General features: G+C 44.3%; 1 protein-coding gene across 1 annotated transcript in view; it reads right to left on the reverse strand.

Annotated features, from left to right (window-relative positions):
- igf1ra (insulin-like growth factor 1a receptor) overlaps positions 1-4,607 on the reverse strand; it is a 318,751-nt gene extending 314,144 nt beyond the window's left edge. Inside the window, exon 1 of the mRNA XM_073025554.1 lies at positions 3,124-4,607. Coding sequence (XP_072881655.1) covers positions 3,124-3,223 — 100 coding nt within the window. The 5' untranslated portion in view covers positions 3,224-4,607. The remainder of the gene's footprint in view (positions 1-3,123) is intronic.
- Between the last annotated feature and the right edge of the window lie 17,871 nt (positions 4,608-22,478).

Raw genomic sequence — 22,478 nt, forward strand, 5'->3', positions numbered from 1 at the left:
GGAGACAGACAGAAAGAGAGAGGATGTGGGGAAGGGAGACAGAGAGGGGGGATGTGGGGAAGGGGAGACAGAGAGAGAGGGGGGATGTGGGGAAGTGAGACAGAGAGAGAGGGGGGATGTGGGGAAGTGAGACAGAGAGAGAGGGGGGTGTGGGGAAGTGAGACAGAGAGAGAGAAAGAGAGAGGGTATGGGGAAGGGAGACAGAGAGAGAGAGGGTGTGGGGAAGGGAAACAGAGAGAGAGAGGATGTGGGAAGGGGAGACAGAGAGTGAGGATGTGGGGAAGGGGAGACAGAGAGAGAGAGAGACAGTGTGTGGGAAGGGGGAGAGAGAGAGAATGTGGGGAAGGGAGACAGAGAGAGAGAGAGGTGTGGGGAAGGGAGACAGAGAGAAAGAGAGAGGATGTGGGGAAGGGGAGACCGTGAGAGAGGGGGGATATGGGGAAGAGAGACAGAGAGAGAGAGGTGTGGGGAAGGGAGACAGAGAGAAAGAGAGAGGATGTGGGGAAGGGGAGACAGAGAGAGGGGGGGATATGGGGAAGTGAGACAGAGAGAGGGGGGATGTGGGGAAGTGAGACAGAGAGAGAAAGAGAGAGGGTGTGGGGAAGGGAGACAGAGAGAGAGAGAGGGTGTGGGGAAGGGAAACAGAGAGAGAGAGAGGGTGTGGGAAGGGAAACAGAGAGAGAGAGAGGATGTGGGGAAGGGGAGACAGAGAGAGAGAGAGAGAGAGAGAGAGAGAGAGAGAGGACAGTGTGTGGAAAGGGGAGAGAGAGAGAGGATGTGGGGAAGGGAGACAGAGAGAGAGAGGTGTGGGGAAGGGAGACAGAGAGAAAGAGAGAGGATGTGGGGAAGGGGAGACAGAGAGAGAGAGAGGTGTGGGGAAGGGAGACAGAGAGAAAGAGAGAGGATGTGGGGAAGGGGAGACAGAGAGAGAGAGAGAGAGACAGTGTGTGGGAAGGGGAGAGAGAGAGAGGATGTGGGGAAGGGAGACAGAGAGAGAGAGGTGTGGGGAAGGGAGACAGAGAGAGAGAGAGGATGTGGGGAAGGGGAGACCGTGAGAGAGGGGGGATGTGGGGAAGTGAGACAGAGAGAGAGAAAGACAGAGAGAGGGGTGTGGGAAGGGGAGACAGAGAGAGACAGAGAGAGAGAGAGAGAGAGAGAGAGAGAGAGGGGGATGTGGGGAAGTGAGACAGAGAGAGAGGGGGGATGTGGGGAAGTGAGACAGAGAGAGAGAGGGTGTGGGGAAGGGGAGACAGAGAGAGAGGGTGTGGGGAAGAGAGAGAGAGAGAGGATGTGGGGAAGGGGAGACAGTGTGAGGATGTGGGGAAGGAAGACAGAGAGAGTTGAAGTGGGGTGGGGGAGACAGAGAGAGTCGGAGTGGGGTGGGGGAGAGAGAGAGGGTGTGGGGAAGGGGAGACAGACAGAGAGAGTGAGAGAGGTTGTGGGGAAGGGAGACAGAGAGAGTCGGAGTGGGGAAGGGGGAGAATCAGTGGAAAGCTTAGAGGATAGGAAGGAAGAAGCCTATGGAATGGATGAATGGAAATCTCGAAAACTTAACAAAAGGTATTATAGACAGTAAAACAAAGATGGGCTTCCACTGGCAGTTCAGAACAGGAGAGCAAGATTATTTTGATGATAGAAATCAGAACCAGACACCAAAAAAACAAATAAAAATAAAACAAATTTTCAGGAATATATAATCATGGAAGAATTGGAAGATAAAGAAACTGGATAAACAAAACTGAATTGAAGCAGAACAGATTAGAGAGCAGAAATAGCAAGTACTGGAAATACGCTTCAACTTTAAAATAATCTTAAATTTGAAACCAAAGAATGAAAATTTATTAAATGTAAACTGTGAAAACAAAATTGCACAAGAAATTACAATAAAGTATAGAATGAAATTGTGATATAGACTGCACAATGGAACATCATGCACCAATCAGACTAGAATTAAGAAAAACACAAAATCTCCCACCAAACAAGAGATAAATCTGTCAACAATAGATAAAAATTGATTAAAAAGTTATGAAAGAGGTACACATTATTAAGTAGAAATAAAAGCACAGAAGATGTAAACGTTGATAGCACGGAAATTGAAACAGGAGACAGTAACAATCCATAGGAAAACAAAAGTTAGGAAGCCAATAGACTAAGAATGGAGTGAGAGGTGAGAATGGTGAAATATCAACACTGTTGAACACAGACAACAAACAAAACTGATAAAGGAGAATGGTCATCTAAATACAGAAAGATAACAGAGAGGGAGGGCAACAACTGGAAAGATAACAGATTGGAAGAAATAGACAAAGGAAATTAGCAGGTGATAGAAGAGGAAGAACACAAGTACACTTGAGGAAAAAACAATACAAATAACATGGTCAAGAGGGATTGATCAGGAAGGCAGAGAGGCATGAGGATAGGAACTACAACTTTCCCCTTGAAGAGGGATCCTAACCACAGCACTCTAAGTGAAACAATTAAAATCTAACTTTACCAAGGCTCTTACTTATTTGTTCAAATGCCCTGATTCTCAATGCCTCCACCCCCTCCCCGGTGAATAGGAAAGACAGGTGGGCTTCAAACACACATTCAGAGACCCCCCCCCCCCACCATTAAACTAAAAATATGTGATTTGTTGCTGGATATTGGTTTTGCTGGTCAGAAACAAATTCCAGGAACATTTCTCGCTGAACTCTGAAACAACTGTTGAAAGTACGAGACGGTTTTCTGAAAGAATTAGAAGATGCCAGGGAAAACTTTTTGCCACATTTCGTTGACAGCTTTGCACATGCTGCCAAACTTGTAACTTTCACATGAAAAACAGCATTTGAAGGTGCAAAACTATTGTACTGAAATCTTTAAAAATCATAAGGATACACATTTCAACAATTTGCATGAAGTTATTAGTTTAAAACACCAAAAAGATTAATCATTCGTTTATAAAATAATCCAGAAAATTACATGAAAGATACCCTTTACAAAAATTTAATATTTTAAAAATAGTTTACGAAGGCAATTATTAGAAAGCTCGAAGACTATAGTAAGTGCACGATTTAATTTCGTGAATGTGTCTGGCTACAATACCCGTAAACGTTAAAAGTCTGTAACAAAAAATGTACTTACTTTCGATATGAGTATGTCCCAGAGCGAGTGAGACGCAGAGAGCGACCAAACCCCAACACAAGGTCACGGAGCCCCTCTTTGTTCCAGACTTGGTTCCCATTTGTGCACCCCACCAAAGAGTACCGACCGTCTCCGCCACCGAATGAAAACAATCGTCAAACAAAACCCCCAACGACAAAAACAAAACAGGAGTAACTCTGGATTTAATGAACCTCTAATTTTAACTAGGCTGGGGGGGTGCTTTAATGTTAAGAAAATGGGATGGAGGAAGGAAAAAAAGTAACTCTTGCAAATTTAAACTGTTTTCTTCCTTTTTTTCCCTGCTACAGTATCCTTTGTTTTTTTTTTCTTGGCTTTTTCTCCCCCTCAACCTTGTCTGTGTCTCATTGTGAAATTTAGCAAAACACAAGCTGTTCTGGAACTCCCCATCCTCAGTCTCCATTCCTTTGAGAGAAAAAAACAAGAAGAAGAAAAGAAATATACAGTATATATATTTTCCCAAAGCAAGAGAAAACAATTCCTGCACAAACTGCAGAACTGAACCCCTGCCTTCTCTCTCTCTCTCTCCCTCTCTGAAGCGATTTAAAGATGCATTTTCTTCCTCCTCTCCCAATTTTTCTTAATTAAAAGCTGGATTTTTTTTTACCCCTGTTGTTTGTTTGGAGCCTGGGAAGGAGAGACAGAGGGGGGAGGGAAGGAAAAGGCAAAGCGTGGCGCGTTGGGATTTTTCCAGGATAGAGAGGGGGGTGCTACAAGGACCCTTCGCTCCCCAGGAAAGGTGCTCTCGGCCGCGACCCTCCGCTGGGCTTGCGGTCCCTGGGCTCGTCCTCGGTCTCCGGCAGCGGAGGTTGAGCGGGGTCCGCGGCTTCCCTGCCTCTGAACGTGTGTGTGTGTCTCTCCCTCTCTCTCTCTCTCTCTCGGAGGCTGCTGGTCCGCCCGCCGTGTCTCTGACTCAGGCTCCGAGCTCGCTGGTAAACAAGAGCCTCAGCCTGACTCAGAGCATCCAACGCAACCCGTCCTGGAGCCGGAGCCGGAGCCGGACTGCGGAGGCAAGGGGAGGCGCTCGCTCGGCAAACCCGGCGGACTGGGGTCACACCGGGATACAGACAGGGAGCACACATTGCATGTAGACAGGGACCATGCAAAACGCAGACAGATCACACAGGGGCAGAGACACCGCGAATCGACATAATAAAACAGGGGCCGATCGCACCTTAGAAGCAGGCAGGATCACAGATTGCAAACAGCAGGATCGCAGATTGCAAGCGGACAGGATCACGCGAAATTCAGACAGATCACACAGGGATGCAGACAGGATTATGCAAGGAGACAGACAGGATCCGTCAGTAAATGCAAACCAGATCACGCATTAAGTACATGCAGGGATCTCACGACATACTGGGACAGGAATCTGACGAGGATCACGCCTCAAACATAGACAGACAGGCATCACCCTGGAATACAGAAACTGCAGGATCAGATCAGGCAAACAACACATTAGACAGTGATCTCAAATAAATACAGCAATAGATGTGGGAGGAGTACTACAGCGGGAATACTGGCAGGGATCCCATCTGAATACTGACTGAAGTATCACAGGAATACAGATGGAAATCACACAGAAACTCACACAAAGGAATAACAGGAAGAGGCGGATTTCAAAGAAATACAAATAGATTATTAATACAGGCAGGTTTCTCATAGAGGTATGGTGTTCCCATAGGAATACAAGTTTCACACAGAGACAGGGAAAGCCACGGATACAGGTAGAGATATCACAGAAGTACAGAGATTTGAATAAATATGTTAGGGGAATACCGGCAGGATTCACACCACAAGCAGATACAGATAGATATGGACAGATATGGGATAGATATGGACAGCACCGTAGCACAGTGGTTAGCACAAGGCTTTACAGCACCAGCGATCCAGGTTCAATTCCCACAGCAGTGAATGTTCTCCCCATGACCACGTGGGTTTCCTCTGGGTGCTCCAGTTTCCTCCCACAGTTCAGCTGGTAGGTTCATTAGTCACTGTAAATTGTCCCGTGATGGGTAAACCGAGGATTGCTGGGCCGGAAAGGCCTACTGTGCGCTGTATCAAATACCAACACTGGTATCCCACCAACTCATGGATAAAGAGAGGGAACTGATAGAATTAGGATTGGTCCTGTGGTTGACTGGTTTGTGGGGTCTCAAGCTGATAAGAGGATATATAAATGCAGGTTTAATTAGGCTTCCTGTCCTGACAAATTGTTTTGTTTCTCTCAGTGTGTTGACTGACTCCTCACAACACAGAAGTCATTGTCTTTTTACAAATGGTAAATGATACCACGGTGGTATGTAGAGAAGAGCTGGGAGTTTACCCAATGCCTTGGGCCATATTACTGTCAGCAGTAATGGTATATCTGCCCATTTGACCATTTCAAAATCAGAATCAGGTTTAAAGTCACTGGCAGATGTGAAATTTGTTAACTTAGTGGCAGCAGTACAATGTAACACATGATAAATATTTTTTGGGGAAAACTGTGAATTACAGCATATGTATATATACATTAGTTAAATAAGAAGTGCAAACACAGAAATAAAAAAAATAGTGAGGTAGTGTTCATGGGTTCAATGTCCATTTAGATATTGGACGGCAGAGGGGAAGAAGCTGTTCCTGAATCATTGAGACCTCTGTACCTCCTTCCTGATGGTAAAAATGAGAAGAGGGCATGTCCTGGGAGATGGGGATCCTTAATGATGGACATCACCTTTTTGAGGCACTGCTCCTTGAAGATGTCTTGGATACTATGGAGGCTAGCGCCCATCATGGAGCTGACTGACAAGATACTATGTAGATGATCATTCTTTTTATTATTTAGAAGAGAAAACTTTCTCTCACTTTTGTAATAGTTAAAACATCCTGCTGTGGACTTCCACCAGTTTCTACTTTCATCAAGAAATATCTGAAAGCACAGGAAACATTTCTAACTGTACACAGGGGGGTGGGCATTGAGCCCACATACACTAACTCTTTAAAAAGTATCTCTAAATACAATTCCCTCTATTGTTAAACACAGAAATTCTGCAGGTGCAACACACACAAAATGCTGGTGGAACTCAGCAGGTCAGGCAGCATCTATGGAAATGAATAGATAGTCAATGTTTTGGCCCAAGACCCTTCTTCAGGATCCTTCTTCCTCTACTATTTTCCACCCAGAAAGGCAAAGTCAAAGTCAGGTGTACGATACACACAAGTACATGTATGCGTAGGCACAGTGAAAACTTGCTTGCATCATCACAAGCACATAGCAACAGAGAAGCACCATTCACAAGAAAATCAGTCAACATGATGTCCATGATTTTTACAAGAAAGAACAGAATTAGAGCATAAAACACAATTGAAATCCCATTGTAATGCAAAGTAATCGAAGAGGTCGTACTGTTGCTATATTGGGGTAGTGATGAGAGCTTTTCTGGTTGGTTCATGATCTGAATGGCTGAAAGGAAGTAGCTGTTCCTGAGCTGGATGTTGAGGTGGTGAATCACGCCGGGGTTTAGTTTGAAAATTGCTCGGTGCCCTCATGACCAAAGGATGTTGAGCATAATTTAGTGGTGAGACACGGATCTGAGACTCATTCCTGAGTCTTGAGCACAGAATCTCAACTGACAGTATTACAGGACAGCTGGACTGTGGGAGATGCTCAAGTAAGAAATGGGATCCAAGTAAGCCTGGGTTTAGAAGACTCCATTGTATAACTTTGTAGAAAGTAATGGGTTATTTACATCTCTCCGCATTGGTTATCATCAACTTCACTAAATGGTTTTTCAGTCATAACTACATTTGTGCAGCAGCTACCAGGTAGTACGTTGCCTCCCAGGTGCTGGGGTCAGGGAGATCTCAGACTGCGTCCCCAGCATTTTAGAGAGGGAGGGAGAGCCAGCCAGATGTCTTGGTGCTTATTGATATCAATGGCATAGAAGGAAAAGCAAAAAGGTCCTGAAAAGAGAATTCAAAGTGCTAGGTAGAAAGCTGAGCAGCAGGTCCTCACTGGTAGTAATTTCTAGATTACTGCCTGCGCCATGCGCCAGTGAGGGTGATTTGGCAGATAATGTGTGGCTGAGAAGCTGGTGCGGGGGGGGGGGGCAGGGTTTCATGTTCTTGGATCATTGGGATCTCTTCTTGGGGAGCTACAACCTGTACAAAAATGATGGCTTGCACCTGAATCCGAGGGGGGACCAATATTCACACAAGTGGGTTTGTTAGAGCTGTCGGGGAGGGGTTAAACTAATTTTACCGGGGGGGGGGGGAAGGAACCAGAGTGAAGGGACTCAGGATAGGACAGATGGTAAAAAAGCAAAGATAATTTGCAGTCAGATGATAGGACGTAATTACAGCCAGCAGGGTGAGTATCAGTGCATTAGGGATGCAGAATCAAAAAGGATAGCAAATACAGTACTCAAAGTGTCGTATCGCAATGCACAGGTGGATGATCTTGTCGCACTTTTACAGAGTGTCGGGTATGATGTTGCGGCCACCACTGAACTGAATGGTTGTAGTTTGGGAGCTGAATGTCCAAGGTTACAGGTTGTATCGGAGGGTTAGGAAGGTAGGCAGAGGGGGGTGGCATGGCTCTGCTGGTAAAGAATGGCATCAAATCAGTAGAAAGATGTGACATAGGATCAGAATCCTTTGGGTTGAGATAAGAAACTGCAAAAGTAAAAGAACCCTGATGGCAGTTATATACAGGCTTCCCAACAGTAGCTGTGACGTGGACCACAGATTCCAACAGGAAATAGAAAAGGTGTGTCAAAAGGATAATGTTATGATAAGTCATGGGAGATTTCAACATGCAGGTCGATTGGGAAAATCAGGTTGGAAATGGATCTCAAGATGGCTTTTTGAGCAGTTTGTTGTTGAGTCTGCCAGGGCATCAGCGATACTGGATTGGGTGATGTGTAATGAACCAGAGGTGATTAGGGAGCTCAAGGTAAAAGAAACCTCAGGAGGCAATGATCACAATATGATTGAGTTAAACTTTAAATTTGATAGGGAAAAAGTAAAGTCTGATGTATTTCAGTGGAGTAAAGGAATTTACAGTGGTATGAGAGAGGAGTTATACTCAAATGGCAGAATTGTACAACCATGGCTGACAAGGGAAGTCAAAGCTAATTGAAAAGCAAAAGAGAGGGCATACATCAAAGCAAAAATTAGTGGGAAGACAGAGGATGGGAAGTTTTTATAACACTACAGAAAGCAACTAAAATAAGCATTAGGAGGGAAAAGATAAAATATGACAGCAAGCTAGCTAACAATATCAAAGTGAATAGTAAAAGCTTTTCCAAGTATGTAAAAAATAAAAGAGAGATGAGAGTGAATATAGGACCACTAGAAATGAGGCCGGAGAAATAGTAACGGGGGACAAGGAGATGGCAGATGAACTAAATGAGTAATTTGCGTCGATCTACACTGTGGAAGACACGAGCAGTGTGCCAGGTGTTGAAGGGTGTGAGGAAGAGAAGTGAGTGCAGTTACTATTACAAGGGAGAAGGTGCTCAAAAAGCTGAAAAACCAAGGGTTCATTGGTCACCCAGACCAGATGAACTACACCCTGGAGTTCTGAAAGAGGTAGCGTTAGAGATTGTGGAGGAATTAGTAAAGATCTTTTAAAACTAATTGGACTCTGGCATGGTGCAAGAGGACTGGAGAATTGCAAATGTCACTCCACTCTTAAAGGAGGAAGGCAGCAGATTGAAATTATAGACCAGCTAGCCTGACCCCAGTGCCTGGGAGATGTTGGAATCAATTGATAAGGATGAGGTTATGGAGTACTTAGTGACACAGGGCAATATAGGACAAAGTCAGCATGGTTTCCTTAAAGGGAAAATCTTGTTTGACGAACTTGTTGGAATTCTTTGAGGAGATTACAAGTAGGATAGATAAAGGGGATGCAATGGATGTTGTATATTTGGACTTTCAGAAGGCTTTGACAAGGTGCCTCACATGAGGCTGCTTACCAAGTTAAGAGCCCATGGCATTACAGGAAAGTTACAGGCATGGTTAGAGCATTGGCTGATTGGTAGGAGGCAGCAAGTGGGAATAAAATGATCCTTTTCTGGTTGGCTGCCAGCGACTCGTGGTGTTCTGCAGGGGTCAGTGTTGGGACCTCTTCTTTTTATGCTGTTTATCAATGATTTTGATGATGATGGAATTGATGGCTTTGTTGCCAAGTTTGCAGATGATATGAAGATTGGTGCAGGAGCAGTTTGTGTTGAGGAAACAGGTAGGATGCAGACGGACTTAGACAGATTAGGAAAATGGCAAATGAAATACAATGTTGGAAAATACATGGTCATTCATTTTAGTAGTAGAAATAAATGTGCAGACTATTTCTAAACAGGAAGAAAGTCCAAAAACCTGAGATGCAAAGGGACTTGGGAGTCCTTGTGCTGAACACCCTAACGGTTAACTTGCGGGTGGAATTGGCGGTGAGGAAGGCAAATGCAATATTAGCATTCATTTCAAGAGGTCTAAAATACAAGAGCAGGGATGTGATGCTGAGGCTTTATAAGGCACCAGTGAGGCCTCACCTTAAGTATTGTGAACAGTTTTGGACTCCTCATTTAAGAAATGTTGTGCTGGATTTGGAGAGGGTTCAGAGGAGGTTCACATGGATTGTTCTGGGAATGAAAGGGCTATCATACAAGGAACATTTGATTGCTGGAATTTTAGAAGGATGAGGGGGGAATCACATTGAAACCTTTGAATGTTGAAAGGCCTAGACAGAGTAGATGTGGAAAGGATGTTTCCCGTTGTGGTGGAGTCTATGACAAGAGGGCACAGCCTCGGGATAGATGGGCATCCTTTTAACACAGAGATGCGGAGAAATTTCCTTTGCCAGAGGGTGGTGAATTTATGGAATTTATTACCGTAGGCAGCTGTGGAGGCCAAGTCGTTGGGTGTATTTAAAGGCAGCTCTTGATAGGTTCTTGATTGGACATGAAAGCAAAGATTAAGGGAGGAGTACCAGAGAGTGGGGTTGAGGAGGGGAAATAAAAGGATTAGTCATGATTGAATGGCAAGCAGACAAATGATCTAATTCTGCTGCTATGTCTTATAGTCTTTCTGTGCTCATATTAGCTACTGGGTCTTCTATACTGACTACACAAGTTTTACATTACTGATGATGTGATTTGAGATACTTTGAAGTTGAAGGTTTTATGAAGTACAAATCTTTTTTTATTCGCACTCCAGCTGAAATCAGATGACAATATGGTATGAGAGTGGGAATCCTCCAAGGCCATTGACCTGCTCAACAGGTTAAATTTTCATTTTGCAATGGAAAAAAGCAGAAGGGATGAGGGTGCATTTTGAGGCATGTTAACTCCAGGAAAACAGAACTAAATATGACGTTATCAGTGGGTGTAAAGGCAGATAGATTAGGGACATACAAGAATCTCATAGATGATGTAAAAAACAGAGGTACATAGGAGGTAAGTGTTAGGTTAATCTTAGATTAGGTTATAAGGTTGGCACAACATTGTATAGGGAATGGCTTGTATTCTGCTGTATACTATGTTGACTAAGAGCCAGCTCTATGTTATGTCAAATATGCCAGTTAAGCAAACAGTACAAACTATTTCTGTGTCAGGCGTGCCACTTGTTTCCAACTCATCACCTGCAGCCTATTTAAACCCACCTCCTGGTCACCGTCCTTTGTTCATCCATTGAACCAGTCAGCCTCAAACAGCTGCTCCTGGCTTTCAGTTACCTTGTTGCCTTGTCATGTTCAGTATCTATTCTCTCTTGTTTTGCGGCTAGTTATTTTGCTGTTCATTAGTATTGTTTACTGCTAAAATTGTCCCTGCTGCTCTGCTCTCAAGTCAAGCCTCCTCTACATTTCCTGACATTCTGAGGATTCTGCTAAAAGAAATTCTCAAAGTAAATCTTGAACTTTAGGACAGAGTTTGGAAATGTAACCTACCCAATGCCTCAAGAGTAACCCCTGCTCTAAGCCCCATTTGATCAATGAGTTTGCCAGATTCATTGGTGACAACTAGAGAATTATAGGTGTGATTGGAGGCTGCCAGTATTTGCCTTGATAACCCTGGGTAATGAAAAAAACAAGACAGGAGTCACAGTTATTAAACTCCAACATTGCCAGGAGCCACACATGTGTGACACCACGTTAGAAAAGATATGGTACAATCGGAAGGCTCCTGTTATGATTGTCAGCAGTGCAGTTGCTTTTCCTCCTGACATTCCAACTGTTATTGCATTATGTCATAACAGCCCTCACAATAATTTTTGTTACATAAATAGATGAAGCATTTGGCTATAAATGACTCCATTATTTCTATGTCATCCAACTGCCAGGATGAGAGATGAGGATAAGATGGACATGAATCTATTCTTGTCTGACAAGTTTAGCGTTACTATGTAAATAATACTACTAGGCCCAAGTACTTTTCTTGAGTTTTATGATACATCCAAGCTCCGTTGCTTCTCTACTATTGTAATTATCTGCAAGAATATTATTTTTTAACCCACAGTTGAACTTACTGTATTTTTTATCATGCCTTTAGAATATTTTCCCAGCCATACTTCCTACTGGTTCACTATACAAGAATTATGAGCTTCTGGACCCAGTTCCAAAGACAATAGAACAGAAATGTAGAATCTATACTTCTCCTTTGATCTCTCACCTCTGTCATTATCTTGGTTTCCACAATTCATCAAGAATACTATGGTTAAAGCTTCTCTGAGCCATCAATACTTACTCTTTCTCTCTTGCAAGTATTTGTTCTGGACAGTCTTTCTGACTCCTGAATGCTAACTGGGCCGGATTAAAGCTTGAAACAATACACACACAAAACGCTCGTGGAACTCACCAGATCAGGCAGCACCTATGGGAAAGAGGAAACAGTCAACATTTCAGGCTGAGGCACTTCATCAGGACTGAGAAGGAAGGGGGAAGATGCCTGAATAAAAAGGTGGAGGGAGGTGAAGGTGATAGGTGAAGCCAGGTGGGTGGGAAAAGTCAAGGGCTGGAGAGGATAGAATCTGATAGGACAGGAGAGTAGTCCACAGGAGAAAGGGAAGGAGGAGGGGACCCAGGGAGAAGTAATAGGCAGGTGAGAAGAAGTAAAAAGTCCGAGAGGGAAAAAGAGGAATGGGGTGGGGGGGGGGGGGAATTTTGTTCACCAGAAGGAGAAATTGATATTCATGCCTTCAGGTTGGAGGCTACCCAGACTGAATACGAGGTGTTGCTCCTTCACTCTGAGGGTGGCCTTATCTTGGCATAAAAGGAGACCATGGACTGACACACGGGAATGGGAACAGGAATTAAAATGCTTATCTCGCTCTCTCCAAATCCAGTTATTTTCCCCTCCAGAAAACCTCCACAAATTATGGGATTTTAAAGCTCCAGATTGGTGTTAGTTGACCATTACTTTTTGATTTACATTCTTATTTCTATGGGATGACATGGGTCTTTCCACCTATATGTACCACGGGGGGCATTCTGACTGGTGTGGATGGGGGCTGCTACAGATATATCATGAAGAGTGTTCTGACTGACTACATCAGTGTCTGGTATGGGGGGTGGTGGGTAGGTTACAGGAGAGAGAGAGAGAGAGAGAGAGAGAGAGAGAGAGATGAGAGAGGAGAGAGAGAGAGAGAGAGAGAGAGAGAGAGAGAGAGAGAGAGAGAGAGAGAGAGAGAGAGAGAGAGAGAGAGAGAGAGAGAGAGGAGATGAGAGAGAGAGAGAGAGGGAGAGAGAGAGAGAGAGAGAGAGAGAGAGAGAGAGAGAGAGAGAGAGAGAGAGAGAGAGAGAGAGAGAAGAGAGAGAGAGAGAGAGAGAGAGAGAGAGAGAGAGAATGAATTCTGATTGGCTGCATCACCATCTGGGATTGGGGTGGGAGTGGGTGCTACTACACAGGAACAAAATAAAATGCAGAGAGTTGTAAACTCATTCAGCTCCATTATGGGCACTAGCCTCCATAGTATCCAGGACATTTCCAAGGAGTGATGCGATTTGATGAAGGCATTGAAAATAACAAATTTGCTGATGATACTAGGCTGGGTGGCAGTGTGACATGTGATGAGGATGTTAGGAGAATTCAGGGTGACTTGGATAGGCTGGGTGAGTGGGCAGATACTTGGCAGATGACGTTTAATGTGAATAAGTGTGAGGTTATCCACTTTGGGAGTAAGAACAGGAAGGCAGATTATTATCTGAACAGTGTAGAGTTAGGTAAGGGAGAAATACAAAGAGATCTTGGAGTCCTTGTTCATCAGTCACTGAAGGTGAATGAGCAAGTGCAGCAGGCAGTGAAGAAGGCTAATGGAATGTTGGCCTTTATTACAAAGGGAATTGAGTGCAAGAGCAAGGAAATCCTCTTGCATTTGTACAGAGCCCTGGTGAGACCACACCTGGAGTACTGTGTACAGTTTTGGTCTCCAGGGTTAAGGAAGGACATCCTGGCTGTAGAGGAAGTGCAGCATAGATTCACAAGGTTAATTCCTGGGATGTCTGGACTGTCTTACACAGAGAGGTTAGAGAGACTGGGCTTGTACACGCTGGAATTAAGGAGATTGAGAGGGGATCTGATTGAAACATATAAGATTATTAAGGGATTGGACAAGATAGAGGCAGGAAATATGTTCCAGGTGCTGGGAGAGTCCAGTACCAGAGGGCATGGTTTAAGAATAAGGGGTAGGTCATTTAGGACAGAGTTAAGGAAAAACTTCTTCTCCCAGAGAGTTGTGGGGGTCTGGAATGCACTGCCTCAGAAGGTAGTGGAGGCCAATTCTCTGGATGCTTTCAAGAAGGAGCTAGATAGGTATCTTATGGATAGGGGAATCAAGGGATATGGGGACAAGGCAGGAACCGGGTATTAATAGTAGTTGATCAGCCATGATCTCAAAATGGCGGTGCAGGCTCGAAGGGCCGAATGGTCTACTTCTGCACCTATTGTCTATTGTCCAAATGGTGGTGTCCATCATAAGGACCCCCATCACGCAGGTCATGCCTTGTTCGCATTGCTACCACCAGGAAGGAGGTAAAGAAACCCAGGAGCCTGAAGGCACACATTCAATGATTCAGGAACAGCTTCTTCCCCTCTGCCATCTGATTTCTGAATGGACATTGAACCCATGAACACTACCTCACTACATTTTTAAAAATTTCTGTTTTTGGACAACTTATTTTAACGATTTTTATATATACTTACTGTAATTCTTTTTTCTATTATTACGTATTGCATTGTACTGCCGCCATAAAGACAACAAATTTCAGAACATATGCTGATGATATTAAACTTGATTCTGATTCACTTTGTAAACACTTCAGTGGTTGTGAAGTTTCCAGTGGGGCGAGTTGAGTTTGTGGATGGTGGGGCAAATTCGAGTTTGGGGTGTGAACGTGCCAACGTCTAGGACACATGGTACACACGGAAATGTACAGTAACCTCCCTGTGAGCACCTAAAGTCAGACACCTGTAGCGGTTAGCGCGACGTGATTACAGCTTGGGACAGAGTTCAGAGTTCATTTCTGACGCCGTCTGTAAAAAAGATTGTACGTCCTTTCTGTGAGTACATGGGTTTCCTCTGGGTGCTCCGGTTTCCTCCCATAGTCTAAACGCGCAAGGTTAGTAGACTAGTTGCTCATTGTAAATTGCCGTCATTAGGCTCAGAGGGTGGCTGAGCGGTGAAGGGCCTGTTCAGCCCTGTATCTTGCCCACTGAGTACCGCCAGAAATAATTAATCTCGGCCTGCTGTAACCGAAGAAGAATTGAACTAAAGGAAAACTGGCATTCATTTTCCGGCCATACCTGCCAGAATATTTCCCTTTGAGCTACAGGTGTGATTTCAAGTGGCAGAACATTGTGGGCTGATGGTCCTCTACTGTGCTATACATAGACAGAACATTAGAAGACAGTACAGGCCCTTCTGCCTATGATGTGCCAACTTTTTAACCTACTCTAAGATCAACTAACCCTTTCTTGCACAGAGGTCTCCATTTTTTCTAACATCCACATGTCTATTTAAGAGTTTCTTAAATGTCTCTAATGTATTTGCCTCAACCACCACCTCTGTTATCTATCACAGGTACCTCAACCACCATTCTCTATGTAAAAATGTAACCCTCAGGTTCAGCTCGTAAAAAATTACTTCGGACACCCTGCCCCATACTTTCCTCCAATCAGCTTAAAGTTATGCCCGTTGTATTAGCCATTCTACGCAATATTGCGGTTTTATGTAATATTGCAGTGTTTAGTTGGAGGATATCATAAAATGCAGGAGCATAGCTCAAGCCGTCGACGTTGATTTTCTGTAGCTCGTTCTACTGATGTCGCAAGGAGTGAGTGTGCTGCTTGATGCGAGGCGATGTTAAATCATGGGCCGAGTGCCAGGCTGTCTGCTCGGCTGATGGATTGAACTGCCAGAAGGTGGAGCTCGCACCAGCTGTTGGGTGACGATGGAATAACCATCAACAATATTCCCAATCCATATACTTGTATACCATAAACTATATACTGTACAAGACATAAGATATAGGAGCAGAGTTAGGCCATTCAGCCCATCGAGTCTGCCCTGCATTTCTCTCAACCCCAGATCCCTGCCTTCTCCTCTTAATGTTTGACATTCTTACCAATTTAAAACCTATCAACCTCTATTTTAATTAAACCTAATGACATGGCCTCCACGGTTATTTGTGGAAATAAATTCCAGATTCACCACCCTCTGGCTATATATAAAAAAAACCTCCTCACCTCTTTTTAAAGGATATCCTTCAATTCTGTGGCTGTGCTCCTGGTTCTAGAGTCCCTCTCCGTAGGAAACATCCTTAGTTGTAAACCCACTCCATACTGTACACATCACTTTCATATAGCACTTATATTGATGTCAGTGGCAACATCAATACACTCCCAACCCCCACGCACTCTAACCACCTGCCCATGCCACTGACTATCAGCTGCCCCATCTGTGGAAGAGCCTGCACCTCAGAATCAACATGGAAGCAAGACTTCAATGGTCTCGAGGGACTGCCCAAGAGAAAGATTTTGTTGAGAAGCTATTCCATCTGTTGTTCAGAATCAGAATCAGGTTTATTGCCTGTGAAATATGTCATGAAGTTTGTTATTTTTGCAGCAGTACAGTGCAAAACATAAAATATACTATAAATATCTAGTTGCTTACGTTGTTCTGCTAATCATTGTGGATGTTTTACGTTGCTGCCAGAACCGGTGGACGGCATTTGTGGGCTGCCCCGAACCTCCTTTGTTTGCATTGGTTGTTAAACACAAACAATGCTTTTCACTGTACGTTTCAATGTGAATCTGATCTGATCCACCTTCATGCAGAGAGGAGCAAAACAAAAATCAGGCAGAAAAATAAACGATTCGACTCTTAGGACAATTAGGTAAGGTTTTCATGAGATACTCATGCAGGTGAGCCAGGAGTGGAAGGACATGATGCATAATTACAGAAAGATCAGCTGGTTGGGTGGTTGCCACAACAACAACCTTCTACTCAACATCAGTAAGAGCAAGGAGCTGATTGTGGACTTCAGGAAGAGGAAGTTGGAGAATGAACACCAAAGTTTCAAAGTATGAATCCACATACAACTCTGAGATTCATCTTCTTCAGGTAGCCATGAAACAGAGAAAGAACAGGAAACACACCGGTCCTCATCAAGGATCAGCAATTTCCTGGGAGTCAACATCTCTGAGGATCTATCCTGGGTTCAATATATCGATGCAATTACAAAGCAGGCACAGCAGTAGCTATATTTCATTAGGAGTTTGAGGAGACTTGATATGTCACCAAAGACTCAAATTTCTACAAATGTCTACATGGAGAGCTGTCTAACTCATTGCATCATCATCCGTTGTGGAGGGGACACTGTACAGGATCAGAAAAAGCTGCAGAAGTTTGTAGACTCAACCAGCTCCATTGTGGGCACCAGCCTCCCCAGCAGCTAGGGCACCTTCAAAAGGTGATGCCTCAGAACTGCAGCATCCATCGTTAAGGACCCAGACATGCTCTCTTCTCATTTCTACCATTGGGTACAGGAACCTGAAAGCATACTCAATGTTTCAGGAACACCTTCTGTGCAGATTGGTGATAACATATCCTCCTTGCTGACGATCAACACTGGCGCACCTCAGGGGTGTGTGCTTAGCCCATTGCTCTACTCTCTATATACACATAACTGTGTAGCTAGGCATAGCTCAAATACCATCTATAAATTTACTGACGATACAACCATTGTTGGTAGAACCTCAGGTGGTGACAAGAGGGCATACAGGAGTGAGATATGCCAACTAGTGGAGTGGTGTCACAGCAACAACCTGGCACTCAACGTCAGTAAGACGAAAGAGCTGATTGTGGATTTCAGAAAGGGTAAGAGGAAGAAACACATACCAATCCTCATAGAGGGATCAGAAGTGGAGAGAGTGAGCAGCTTCAAGTTCCTGGGTGTCAAGATCTCGGAGGATCTAACCTGGTCCCAACATATCGATGTAGTTATAAAGAAGGCAAGACAGTGGCTATATGTTATTAGGAGTTTGAAGCAATTTGGCTTGTCAATAAATACACTCAAAAACTTATATAGTTGTACCGTGGAGAGCATTCTGACAGGCTGCATCACTGTCTGGTATAGAGGGGCTACTGCACAGGACTGAAAGAAGCTGCAGAAGGTTGTAAATCTAGTCAGCTCCATCTTAGGTATTTGCCTACAAAGTACCCAGGCTATCTTTAGTAAGCGGTGTCTCAGAAAGGCGCCGTCCATTATTAAGGACCTCCAGCACCCAGGGCATGCCCTTTTCTCACTGTTACCATCAAGTAGGAGGTACAGAAGCCCGAAGGCACACACTCAGTGATTCAGGAACAGCTTCTTTCCCTCTGCCATCCGATTCCTAAATGAACATTGAATCTTTGGACACTACCTCACTATTTTTTAAAAAAAAACAGTATTTCTGTCTGTGCACCTTTTAAAAAATCTATTTAATATACATAATTGATTTACTTGTTTATTTATTATTATTATTTTTCTCTTTCTCTGCTAGATTATGTACTGTATTGAACTGCTGCTGCTAAGTTAACAAATTTCACGTCACATGCCGGTGATAATAAACCTGATTCTGAATGGACATTGAACCCATGAACACTGCCTCACTATTTTTGCACTACTTATTTAATTTTTGCATACATTGTTTATTGTAATTTAGAGCTTTTAAAAGATTATTATATATTGCAATGTACTGCTGCCACAAAACAACAAATTTCATGACATATGATAGCAATATTAAACCTGATCCCACTTGAAATCCATGCAGATCAATTATTCCCCAACAAGCGACACAAAAGATTGTAACACTGGAACAGCAAGTTGTTGGTTCCCACTATCGTAGTTGACGGAGGGAAAGAGAGAGAGAGAGCCTGTCTGAGATGCCGACGTTCTATGTCTCTTTGGCAGATTTTGCAGTTGCATGCATGGTGTGGGGGGGGGGGGCAGGGAGGGGGCATCGGTGCTTCTGCAGGCACAAGTTGGGGGGTCAATACTGCTCGTGTGTGGGGGAGGGTGGGCTTTGGGGATCTGCTGTCTCCACCATTCATTCTTTAGGGTTTCTAGTTTTGTGGATGTATGAGAAGAGTAAGAATTTCAGGTTCTGTACTGATATTAAATTAAAACATTTGAATCAGTTTTCTGTTGCAAAATTTGGCTGCAGATAGTTCTTTTCTGCTTCATTTCAAAATCAGAATCAGGTTTACTGTCATTGACATGAATCGTAAAACTTGTTTCATTGCAGCAGCACAGTGCAGGCATAACTAATCACTATAAAGTACAACAAAATTAAACAGCACAAAAGAGGAAGAGTAAGGCAGTGTTCATGGATCATTCAGAGATCTGATGGTGGAGAGGAAGAAGCTGTTCCTAAAATGTTGAGTTCATGTTTTCAAGCTCCTATGCCTCCTCCCTGATGGTAGTAATGAGAAGAGGGTGTGTCCTGGATAGTGATGGTCCCTCAATGGGGCAGAGCAGTAGCATAGTGGTTAGCACAATGCTTTACAGGACAGGAGATATAGAAAGATGGAAAACGTACAGCACAATACAGGCCCTTCTGCCCACAAAGCTGTGCGGAACATGTCCCAACCTTAGAACTACCTAGGCTTTACCCATAGCCCTCTATTCTTCTAAGCTCCATGTACCTATCCAGGAGTCTCTTAAAAGACCCTATTGTTTCCACCTCCGCCACCCCATTCCATGCACTCACCACTCTCTGTGTAAAAAACTTACCCCTGACATCTCCTCTGTACCTACTTCCCAGCACCCAGAGACCCAGGTTCAATTCCCGCCGCTGCCTGTAAGGAGTTTGTACGTTCTCCCCGTGACTGCGTGGGTTTCCTCCTGGTGCTCTGGTTTCCTCCCACAGTCCAATGATGTACCAGTTAAAAGGTTAATTGGTCATTGTAGATTTTCCCATGATCAGGCTAGGATTAATTTGGGGGGTTGCTGGGCGGCATGACTTGAGGGGCCAGAAGGGTCTATTCTACACTGCATATCAATGATTTTTAAATGGATCTCCTGTCCCAATGCTATATTCACACTTCCAGCAAAGGTGACTGGTATTGACGAGATGCTGTTTATATTCCGTTTGACCTAAATAGGATACATTTTTAAAAAAAATTCTAGCATGGCTGAATTTAACCTACTCACAGTGCCGGGCTCAAATCTAGGTCCTTTCTCATCTCAGTGGACCAGCTCCATACTGAGTAACGCTCCAACCATATCAGGGGAAGCATTCTCAGTCTGAAAAGCTGCCAACTGACATCCTTGGAGGAGGGCCAATGAAAGCATGTGGATGTGAGTATATGGCATCACTGAATACAAGAAGGGCACCAGCTCCAGGGGATTCCTTTCCAAATAGCTGAAACTAGACCCCACTCCAGCCGCTTCAGAGGCCAGTAGTTCAAACTCCAGCCTCCACCTGCCGCACTGATTGAGGTTGAAACTGGTTTCCAATTAGCTAAACTTAAAGTTTAGTACAGTGAAAGCCCTCTAATTCTGTGCCTGGCTAGCAAATTTTCTGGATTGTTGGATCAGGGTCCTATCTGTCTACGTTGTTGATGCAGCACCAGTACACAAGCCAGGGCAGCACAATATGGAGAGAAAGCTGTTGCCCGTGCAGCAGGCTCCTCTTCTCCACGCAGCTGATGAATCCAAAGGAAAGGCAGAGACTGATATGGTTTGACACCAGCCGCGTTGCAAGAGTTGCCGGTCAGCCTTGAACTCAACTTAGGACTTCCTTAGGGACACCAGCTCCAAGGTTTTCCCCCTCAGGGTTTACTCCGGAAGCCATGAGTGGGTATAGCCACAAGGCAACGGAGATTTGAGGTCAGAGCTTTTTTTCTCGTCTATGAGCTGTGATGAACCATCTGCCCAGAATGCTACTTGTATTAAAATACCCCAGCACACTTTTCATTTACTTTTGTTTAGATGTTTCAAAATAGTATAACAAATTCTCCAGTGACCCAGGCATTTAAAGGGAATCAGGGTCCCAGTGAGTGGAAGGGGCTTCTGGAACCAGGGTCCTGGTGGGAGCACAGTGATCTGGATGCCAAATAATCAGGATTCAGAATTGCCAGGTGGCAGATTATCGGAGTTTCCCCTCTACCTGGAGGAACAAGAGGCCAAAAGTTGCAGTGGAGTGCATTCTCAGATTCTTAAAGGGCCACAGCCCTGCAATGATAAGGGGGTGAAAGCAGAAACAAAGGAGGAGACAAAGTCCACCATGGAAACCTATAAAAGGAGAAATCAATAACTCTGGAATGTTTCCAGAAAAAGAAACAAAGACTCTCCTCCAGAAAAGGACATCACCTACATTCTTACATAATATGACAGAATTATATTAATCCCAAGTAGGTGATGCATTTTGGGAAGTCCAATGGAGGTAGAACATCCACAGTTAATGAGAGGGTGCGTTGGTACATGGTTGAGCGTGAAAGGGAGAAGAACTTCAACTGCGTGGTACGGAACTGAGGAGTAGGCTCGGTTATTGTTCCTTTTGTTGATGCCTCTTCCCATTCTGGGCAACAAGAATCAGCTTTAAATTTAAATCGATGCATGATTGGGTGAAATGGGTGAGAATGAGCCACAACTTTAAAAGATGCCCAATTTTCATTTTCTTTGAAGGTGTAAAATTATCTCTGCATCACTGATTAATACTTCTGCACAAAGTCAAGATCTTCCATGGTTCCTTAAGGTTGTCATAGCTGGGAGTGCGTGGGGGGGGGGGGGTTGTTAACTCTCACTACCTATTAAAAGTTCCCAATGGCGTGCACTTCAAATAGCCTCTGACAACCAAGTCCAGCTCCTGGCCTTCACACGTGGCTTAGCTATTAAGGCTGTTAGAACCTTTTCTACTGACAGGAGCAGGTGGCAAAGGCAGGTTTCTGGTGCCGTAAAACCAGTCACTTCAGGCAGATGGGGCTCATCGGCTCGGGTTGGCAGCTCATCTCTGAGAAGGAAAACTCTGATCTCAAACCTCTGCTGCCTTGTGGCTATACCCACTCATGGGGAAGGCTTCAGGAGTAAACCCTGAGGAATAGTCCAGAGCTGGAGCCCCTAAGGCAGTCCTACATTGATCAGCAACTCCTGCAATGCCACTGGTGCCAAGCTGTACCAGTCTCCACTGTTCATTTGGATTCAGCAGCTGCATGGAGAGGAGGAGCCTTCTGCACGGGCAACAGCTTGCTCTCCATTATCATACTGTCCTGGGTTGCGTAGACAGCTTGGACGCAATATCCATGGTTGACCCTGACCATCGGTGAGTCTCCCACCGGCTCATCTGAACTTCTGCCTGGTTTAACAAACGACTCAGCTCAATATCAGGGACGCACTTGCACTTGGTGCTAAAAGCAGCCAGCACAGGTCTTCTTCCCCGGACTACCGATCACCAATTCCTGCCGACTAACGGACGTCAGACGAACGTCCCGTGCACTGAATCAGAGTCAGATTCTGATGAAACACGTCATGAAATTTGCTTTTTTTGTGGCAGCCGTGTGGTGCAGCACATTAAAAATTACTGTGTTATAATAAATTTAAAAAAGTGGTTCAGAACAAATAAAGAGCAAAATAGTGAGGTAGTGTTTATGGGCTCATTGTCCGTTCAGAAATCTGACAGAAGAGGGCAAGAAGCAGGTCCTAAAGTATTGTATGTGTGCTTTCGGCCATCTGTACCTTGCGGGTGGCCCGGTGGTGTAGTGGTTAGCACAACACTACAGTACTGAGGATCTGTACATCTGTACCTGCTGCTGCTTCTAAGGAGTTTGTACATTCCCCCTGTGACGGTGTGGGTTTC

The sequence above is a fragment of the Hemitrygon akajei genome, chromosome 21 (assembly GCF_048418815.1).
Source record: "Hemitrygon akajei chromosome 21, sHemAka1.3, whole genome shotgun sequence".
In the NCBI taxonomy this organism is placed as follows: domain Eukaryota; kingdom Metazoa; phylum Chordata; class Chondrichthyes; order Myliobatiformes; family Dasyatidae; genus Hemitrygon; species Hemitrygon akajei.